Source organism: Glycine soja, chromosome 3, assembly GCF_004193775.1.
Source record: "Glycine soja cultivar W05 chromosome 3, ASM419377v2, whole genome shotgun sequence".
Lineage (NCBI taxonomy): Eukaryota > Viridiplantae > Streptophyta > Magnoliopsida > Fabales > Fabaceae > Glycine > Glycine soja.
Genome location: NC_041004.1, coordinates 39,982,834 through 39,992,771, shown reverse-complemented (window position 1 = coordinate 39,992,771; position 9,938 = coordinate 39,982,834). Strand labels below are relative to the sequence as shown.

Here is a 9,938-nt window from a genome sequence, read left to right as displayed (position 1 = left end):
CATCCACATCCACCAACACCGATGCCATTAGTCGAGTGTATGTCAAAATCAAAAGTGAGATTGCGGCAGCAAGAGATACATATGAGTTATGTATTGTGCCCCATAATTTATAATAAAATTATATTAGAGTAACTTAACTTATATATAATTAAAGTTATTTAAGTAATTTTATCAAACTTATCATCTATTTTCTTAGAATCTAACAAATAAGATTAATGACTCTTTACAATCATTAGATTCCAAAAAAATGAATGACAATCATGGAGTGTAACTCTAAAAGAGTTACTTTGTGTAAGTTGATCCCTCTTGAAATTAAAAAATATCAATTGGGGTCATTCTATAAATATAACAAGTTAAAAACCGATTGTTGTAGGCCAAAAAAGTTTGTCAATGGTGTAGCACTAAAACAAACACTTCACCCTACAATGCTTCAAAAGATGTTATAAATTGTGCTAGCTCAATGTCATTTATTGTGCATTATTATAACCTGTGTCACATTCAATTCTATCACATTGTTAATTAGTTAATCTTACTTTGCAACTCATGGGGTGATGAAGCAACACAAACTCACATATGCATCTAGCTGTTAGTTAATGTTAGTGTCTAAAATGTTTTACTACCTCCATTCCTATCAATAACAGTAGCAGTGTTATTAAAATATTATTACAAAGCAACCATGGTATTAACATTGGTGTTTGTCTCAGGTTTTAGACATGGCAAAACACTTTAAAACCAAAAAATGGTATTAACAACGATGTCTATCTCAGGTTCAAGATATGACACAACCCTTCAAAACCAAAAAAATGGTATTAATAGTGGCTTAGTGTTATTAATAGAGCATAAATCAAAAGTAATGAATGAGTGTAAGGAACAAAGAGAAACAAATGAATGTGGAACAGAGAGTAATGAAGGAAGGAATGTAAGGAATAAAGAAGACTAAAGGAATGTAAGGAACATAGAAAAATGAATGAACGAAGTAATGTACAGAAAAGAGAGAACCGAACAAACGAACTGAGGAAGGAATGTAAGGAAAAGAGAAGAACAAACAAACAAACGAAGGAATGTAAGGAGCAGAGAGAAACAAACGAACCAATGAAGGAATGTAAGGAACAGAGAGGAACAAATGAAGGAAAGAATGTAAGGAATATAGAGGAATAAGCGAAGGAAAGAATGTAACAAATTAGAGAGTAAGAGGAGCATCCTCCTCTTGATCAAGAGGAAGCTCAACCTCTGAATCATGTGAAGCATCAATGGCTTCATCTTTAGGCTCAGACTTAGGCTTGGGATCTTCTTTTGCTTATCCACGCATGAAGTCAAGAGGCCTACGTTTAGTAACCTGTTCATCTTTGCTGAAGCCAGACTCGTCCAAATCTATCAGATTAACTGCTTGAAAGTGTCTTGTTCTTGGCGGTGTAAATCATGGTTGTGGCATTGCAAGAAAAGAACGAGGAGAAGGAGGAGGATGATAGAATAAGGTTCTATCAAAGAATACTAGGTAACAAAGAATAAAGATATTTCCAAGGGTAAAAGGTCATTGGGCATGGAGCGGGATATCATAGTGGAATCCTTGTAGTTCAGTGGTTTAGCAGTGCTGTTCAGGAGTCTGAAAGCCCTGGGAAAGTAAGTGTTCCAAACTCTATTGGTTTGTGAAGATTTTGTATTTGTTCTCAATCAAGTAATGACACCATTTTTGATAGCATCGGTTATGGCGAGCATTTCCCTGGCATACTCAAATGCCACCCGCACCTTGTGACAAAGCTTCTTACTGAAATATGCAATCGGGTGGCCTTGTTGGGATAGGATTGCACCTATGGCCGTGGCAAAGGCATCCGTTTCCTCATGAAAAGGAAGAGCAAACTGGGACAACTCTAAAACTGGTGTTGTAGCCATAGTTTTCTTTAAAGTTGTAAAAGCTAATTCGGACTCTTGGTTCCAAATAAAATTTGAGTCATGTAATAGATCTGTGAAAGGAGAGGTGAGGCGCACATAGTGTCTAACAAAGTGACGATAGAACTCTATGAGACCCAAGAAACCCCGTAATGTTGTGATAGAGTGAGGGGTAGACCAATCCATATTTTCTTATCAGCAAATATCATAGGTTCTCATTTTAATGTAGTTCACTTATGCTAGGAATAAAAAACAAAATACCTAGAGTTCGAGGACTAAGGGCCTCCCAAGCACAAAGGTGAGAAGAGAGAATTTTCTGTATTTTTCTTATCTCCTTACATGATTCATAAGTATTTATAACAGCATATGGAATGCTCTGTACTGGGCATTAACGAAAATGTAAAAGAATAACAAAAAAGCATAATCGAAAGGAAATGGAAAAGCATAACAGAATGGTAAATGGCAGACAACATCTCTTAGCCAGCTCCTCAACCTATAACAAAATCTATTGATGCCTTGGTGGGTTGATGCTCCTTTTGGGCCTTATGGTTCTCTGCCTATCAGCTTTCTTCAAATTGTGTAATTAGTGTAGGAATTTATTATTATTTTCTATAGAAATTATGTGATAGTGTTTTTGCATGATTATGGCATCAACTTAGATTACCCTGATGATCTGCCTGTTGTGCAGTTCCAGTACAGATGTGGCAGTAAATTCTGTAGGAATATTAAGCGATCAAATAGTAAGTTCAATCCCTATGATGTGCCTTCTTTACTTCGTTTCATAATTTGTTTTGAATTGTGTATTTCAGTTTTCACTCTCTCTAATAGTTATGAACAAACTGCATCCACTCCTGAGTTGGCCAGTGTTTCTATTTGATGGATGGTATTCTTGTTTCAGCACGCCAATACCTGATCAGTGGTGTCATTGTATGTAATCATAACAATAGTTTGTAAAAAATGAATTATTATTTATTACAAACAGATCACCTGGAAGTTGTAATAGTCAATTGAAGGTGATCTTTGATTGTCATTAACATTACGCTTTATGGTACATAACCTACTCATCATTATGCATGATCAATAGTTGCAAAGGTTCTGGTCATACTGAAGTTGATAGTTTACATTTAATTTCTCTTGCTTTGTGAAAGAAATTCTTTTGGCCTTCTGAGTTTGTGCCTAGCATATACTTCATTTGCGGGTTATTTGATCATATGGCTGATTTGGCCAAAAATTAACCATGGATCTGTCAGTGATGGTTGGGAAAAAAAACATGGACCTTTGTGAATTGTGATGGTGGGAAAAAATCATGCTTATTCTGAAGACCTTCGTAGAGATAAAACATTTTTCTCACCCTCGTCTTTGTTCTCACCAATCTGCATATTTTCCCTAAAGAGATGCTAGAAAGAATAAGGCACGTATCATTCAGGATTTAAGATGAGTAGATGACAGAGACTAAAATAATTGACTCTACCTAATGAACTTCATTAATGAATTTTATTGTTTTTTTTTTGTTTCGAGGTAAAAAAAATGAGAATTAGATTTATAGTTTTAACAATTTTTTATGACAGTTTATCTTCATTAGAAAGCTTTTATGGCGGTTTAACACCACTATTTTTTTTCTTTAATGTTAGCAATGAGAACCAAAACTTAGCTTTTATACACGCTAGGCACTAAAACTTATCAGTTTTTAATATAGGAATTAAAACTTAAAATGGAGACAACTGTATAAACCAAGTGAATAGTTTAACATTTTTATAAATAAACATTATATCATTATTTTGTTTATAAAATCATTTTTCATTCATAAATTATTCATTAGCAAAAACATGCATATTTTTTTGTCATTCATCTTTTAAGAAATTTGTAAAAATTATATTATGAATTTATTAATAACTGAAAAAGATAAACTACTTATTGTTTCATTTTCTAGAAAATAGGAAATAAGATATTAAAATAAACATGTTTTTTTAAGGTCATAAAACATACTTTTTAAAACCAGAAAAATGAAAACTAGTAAAATTAAAAAAAATGTTTTTTTTCTTTAACTACCCTTATTTTTTTGTCAGAAACATTTTTTGTCACTTGTGTGTAGTTTTGGGAATACAATTCCATTTTGTAAATTTTCAAGTGTAAAAAAAAAGTGTTTTTTTTTTACGTAAATGAGGGTGAAGAAATAAAATACAATACAAATATAATTTTGTTGTGTTTTTGTCCAAAAGGTCATTTGGAAATATCACTAAAAACCATTGACGTGAGTACTACCAATAACAAAAGTAATAGTAATGGGCTGGTCTAAGGTTGAAGCCCAGACCCACTGCGATTAAACCCTAATCCGAGTTGTCATCCAGCATGCATATATACAGTAGTAATCGGTCAAACTAACTTTATAAACTAGTGAAAATAATTTTGTTATTAGAGTGATTCATCAAACACAATTATGTATCAATAAGCATCAAAAATAAGTTTCTATATTGTATAAAAAACAATACAACAAAAATATGTTTTTTTGTATTTAATTTTAAAAACAAAATAATGCAACAAAAATTTGTTTCTGTCAAAAAGATATTTTTATAAATAAATAAAAACAGTAAAGGGTGTGAAAAAAAAACGAAAGAAAAGAGATGTGAGAGTATAATAATAATAATGGACAAATTCATTTGGTGTCTATCTCCGGCATAAGTTTCTTTTTTGTGTTGTTTACCTGACAAACAATGTTATGTCCTCCTTAAAAAAATTTATGATATAATTGAAAAAAAAATCAAAATAAATGATAATCTATATATCATTACTTATAAGAATATGAAATAGAAGATTTAGAAGGAGTCTTACTGGCTAGCCATCACTCTTACAACTAAACCAGGTTATACCTGTCTCGTTAATGAGTTGCCCCCCTGATGTAGACTTTCCTCTGCATTAATCATTAGCACACAACGCAAAACCTTGACCACTACTTTCTCTATTTAGCCACGTTTCCATTACCATTGCTAATTTTATTTGAGGGTGGCTGATAGATATTTTCCCCCTAACCTTCTTTCTTTTTAAATTCCTGTGCTTATTTTAGGAAGTCTGCCATAAACATAAAGAATGACATCTATCGCTAGTTTCTAGTGGACATCACGTCTTTAATAATTAATGCTGATTTGGAATTTTTTTTGTTTCACCTTTCTACCTTTTTCCCACTTTTATGTCTAATGTTTTTTATCACTTTTTTTTTAAGTGCATAAAAAAGCACAATGATCTAATGGTCCAATATGTAGTCTGGTTACTCCTTTTAAGAGCACTTCTCATTTCTTAATAACTAAGAAAATATATTGCATTTCTGTAACATTCTATACAGTCTATATACAGCTTCCAGAGAATGACGCAAAGAGAATTCCAATGATAAATGCTGGTGTGAAAGTTTTTGTCTTTAAGCTTTATAAATTTCAGCATTCATTTCTATTTCAGTTAACTTATTATAGCTCTTTTTAGACAAATAGCTTATTATAGCCTGCACAATACATTAATTTCCTTTCAGACATTTGTGTTTACCCTATCCCTATTTTTTGTTAATAGCTTATAAAACACCCACATTATTTAAGGTGGAAATTAACTGTGTTAACTGTTAAGTCAATTTTTATGAGGTTATAGTTTAATTTTTCAATTTTAAGGTTCAAGTTTAACTTAATCATTTAGAGAAGGGATCAATTTATTGAAAAAAAATATTTTCTTCAATAACTCTGTGTACATATTGAATTATATTATTCTAATAATTAAATTTAACGTTCTTATTAAATAAACCAAGCTTATAATTATTTTTTTTATATATTTCTCTTGGAATATTTAATGCAATTGTATACTAAAAAGTTAGAATTTAAAATTATTGGTTGTTAAAATAATTTTGTGTAAGTTGATTCATACATTTATTACTTTATAAACATATCTCTAAATGTATATAGGTCAGTGAACTTAAAATTATAGGTAGTCCAAAAATAATATAATAATGATATAAAAAATATTATATTATTTATATTTATTTAAATAATTTGGCTAACCATGCTTAAACAAGTTGGTTTACTTGAAATATAGCCTTGTAATTAAACTGGTTGTTGAAATAAGTTAACCTAAGTCATTTAACCATCAAGTCTAACATGGCCTAACCATAGGGTAGATTATAAGCCTACGAAGGGTAGTGCTTATTTTCTTATTTGAATATAAAAAATGTATATAAACATCCGGAATAATAAAGGAAGAGCAGTAAGAATCTGTCTATGGAAGCGTGGCCAGTAATTGATAACAATCATACAACATATAGATACCTATGAGTTTTTACTTTTTACCTTCAATTTTATCTTGTTATGCTTCCCATGAGATACAAATGACGCGGGATTAGGGAGAGCAGAGGATATGCATGGAAAGGCAACGGGCAAGTAAAAGCAACAACTCAAGTGCATTTTAGAAGGGAAAAAAAAAGTGTTATCTCTTTGCTAAAGTCATATTATAGTGGGGACATAGATCTATAGCACCCTTCACTTTCTCCCCAATCCATTTCATACCATACCATACCACAAATCGGATTCACTACTCATCATAAGAATATTTTCCTATAATAATAATAATGATAATCCCTTTCGATCAGAAACTATACAAATTAAGGCAAAGGTATATTCACCTAAGATGTTAAAAACTGATCATCTGTGGATCCTGAGGGAGGGGTATATACACACGCAATCCAAATCAAATAAAATAATAAACTTTATCAACGCTTCCCACCTCTTCTCTTCAACACCGACTTGAGAAATAACAAACAAACAATCAAGAATCCCAGAGCCGCCACCCCTCCCACCGCAAGTGCCACTGTCCTCTCCGTGTGTGGATGCCCCCCTCCTCCCCCTGATCCAAAAACCAAACACAAAAATATTCAATCTTTTATTAAATTCAACTCTAACTAAAGAAAGCAACCACAATAGACAAAGAGTACACACCCACCTACCCAGATCCTGCAAATCCCTTTCACAATCCCACTTATTAAATCCTCCTTGTGTCACTTTTGCCCAATGTTTAAAGTCAATCTCACAAAAATATATAATATCATCATTTCGTATCCTCAACACAATGCATTTTATTTTTATCAAAACTTTCATGCATTTCTGTTAATATTTTTAGTACTAATTTTCAATTAATTATGAAACTTTACCTTGATAATTCACTAAATAAAAATTTCTATTCAACTTTAATACAGACTAATAAAGTAAATCTCCAATTCTGATTATACAATAATACTAAAAGCACTTTCATATAAGTTTTGCCATTTTAATGTATATTAAGATTTCAGTTTTTCTTTTCAGAATATTGTGTATTACTATAAAATAATTCCCGTCCAAAGTAGGAATTACTATTTGTTAGGAAATATGAGTAAACACATAATATTTTCCTTCAAATACTATTTATTATGTAATGTATAAGATTAGAATTGAATCTTAAATCACTTTGATTAATAATAAGAGACAAAGAGTTCCCATTTATATCAACAATTCTTGAATTTTTGAGAAAAGATTTTTAGATTTCAGTTGAGAAAAATAAAATAAAGTATTTTTGTTCTTAAATGAATAAATTATTCATTATTGATGTTTGTACAGCAGGAAAATTAACTATTGAGTTGATTTCCATTTTTGAACACTCATTGTGACATGGGGACAAAATTGGAAATAATTAATCTGTTATCTGAGTGACTCACCTGAGGAAGATGACAAGGTGGGAACACCATTGGGGTAAAAGCTATAACTAAGAAAACAACTCTGGAGATAAACCTGCGCGGAGATGGAGTCAGCACACTGATCCCCAGCCTGTTCCGCAGCACTCTTGATACAACCCCCACAATCCGCATTTCCCAAACTACCCTCGCACTGCCCCAACACATAGAGGCTCTGGTAACTCCCCGTGTAGAACAAATTTCCGCTGTTCTGCACGCCGTTCTCCGCCATCCCAAACGCCGCGTCCCTCCTCGCCTCGAACCCTCCGCCGTCGACCACCTTGCGGGCCCCGCACACCTTGTACAGCAGCTGCGTGGCCGGGACCACCTTGAACCCGACCACCTCGTACCGCAGGTAGCACCCGCTCAGCTGCACCCGCGCCGCCGCCACGTCATCACCGCCGCAGAGGCGCCCCAGCATGTTTGGAATCTTGCTGACGCAGTTGTAGCATTCGGAGTTGGAGAGGTCCCCTCTGCATTGGTACGCGCCCGTGAGCGCGTTTTGTGTAGTCGCGGCGAAGCCCTTTTGCGCCGACGCCGACACTAGTGAATCCAAGAGCGGTTTAAGGTTCTGGGAGTATTGGCCTTGCATCTTCTGGTCGGCACAACCTTTGTAGATCAAGTTTGTGTTGTCTGAGGTAGTAATAGGTGTAAGAAGAAACAGAGGAAACGAAATACTAAGAAAAAAGAGGAGCGTATACTTGTGGTGTTTTGATTTCAGTATACCCATTTGGGAGGTTGGTTTTCGCGTTCTTCTTCTTCTTCTTCTTGTTTTATATGTAAGCAAGTGAGCGCAACCAGTTGTCACTTTAATTCAATCGGTGAATTAAATGTGCTTGGTTAATCTCTACTGACAAGGAAAGAGAGGAATTAATTTATGATGGGGGAGTTTTGATTTATGAACTGAAGGCTTGTTAATGAAGGTGAGGTTAAATTATTGGGGCTTGATTAGGGAACTTTGTTTGGAGTCTAAAAGGGAATGCGATTTCATGATGTGGTTCTTCTTCTTTTGCTGCTAAGTCACTAAGTGATTAAGGAATATCTTGATTTCCAACTCGGGATCAGATCACATATTAATATCTTACTCTTAATATCCGTTACGTAGGTCCAAAAAATTGTTACACACATGACAAAAATAAAAAACAAATTTCACCACTAAATAGTTCGTTTTTTTTCTTCCTGTGAACACACACAAAATGAATGCACCGTATTAGATAAGTGAATAAATAAACAAACAGAAGAATGATTTTTTCAGTCAGAGGGTGGGCCGTGTTGCTGTGTGTGGTACCGGTGGGGCCCGGGAGGTTTTTAAACGCGTGGGACCCCCTCTATTGTAAGGAGCTTTGGCATTTGGGGAGAAAAAAAATTGAAAATTTAGACACGGTATCGTCGGTATTGGAATTACTGTCTGTTAATGAATGTTGTTTACTTTGTTTTACATGAAAAATTAAAATAGATTATTATAAACAAATAAGAAAAAAAATTGGGAGGATAAAAATAAAAAATAAATAAAATAAAATTCATGTGATAGTATTTGAATAAATAGAAATAAAAAATGAAAAATATATTTATTTAGATAGATGAAAAAGAGAATGAAAATAAAGACTATATATATAAAACAAAAATATTTATATTAACTAAAGTTAAATTTAACCTCGAAATTTACAAAATTACTCGATTACCTTTTTATTAATGTAAATTTGATTATTTTTTAAACTCTTGTGCTATTAAAAAATATTTAGGTTTTATTCTCGGGGTCCTGCAATATGTTTTATTCTATTCTATTTTATTCCTCTCATTTTGTTTCAACATAAATAAACTATGTGTAAAAGTTTCTACTGGATAGTTGCTATAAATTTTAATTATTGGAATGGAAGTCATTGTTATGAAAATAAAATGTTGATTTTAATTGTAGAGTAAATCATTAATAAATAATATCATGTTTAAGTTCAATAAATATTTTTTTGGTAATTTTTTTTTGACATTTATTTTAACACGTTTAATCGTATATCAAGTACAAGAATGCTCATATAAACTAAGGAAAGTAAAAGAAGAGCCTGATTGGGCTAAGAAGGTAAAAAATTATAAAAGGAAATATTGCATGAAAATGATATCAATACTTACAAGTCCAAGCTCAAAATGAGGAAAAAAAGGAGAAGAAGAAGATGGTGCTCGTGATTTAACCCAAAAAATATGCCACGTATGAGACTTTATGTGCCAACTATAGGACTATAGGATGTCAAACTAAATTTTATTAGATTTTGATTTAAGAGTTTCGACGAGAGATGGATCGAGAAACTTACGGGATGTTTAGTTTGTT

The 9,938-nt window shown here is 32.8% G+C and overlaps 1 protein-coding gene across 1 annotated transcript; it reads right to left on the bottom strand.

Moving 5' to 3' along the window:
- Positions 1–6,319: 6,319 nt before the first annotated feature.
- LOC114406955 (plasmodesmata-located protein 1-like) lies at positions 6,320–8,685 on the bottom strand. Its single transcript, XM_028369839.1, has 2 exons — positions 7,604–8,685; positions 6,320–6,759 (listed from the first exon to the last, which is right to left on the bottom strand). The coding sequence occupies exons 1-2, from the start codon at positions 8,346–8,348 to the stop codon at positions 6,626–6,628; spliced, it is 879 nt and encodes a 292-aa protein (XP_028225640.1). The 5' UTR covers positions 8,349–8,685; the 3' UTR covers positions 6,320–6,625.
- Positions 8,686–9,938: the final 1,253 nt, after the last annotated feature.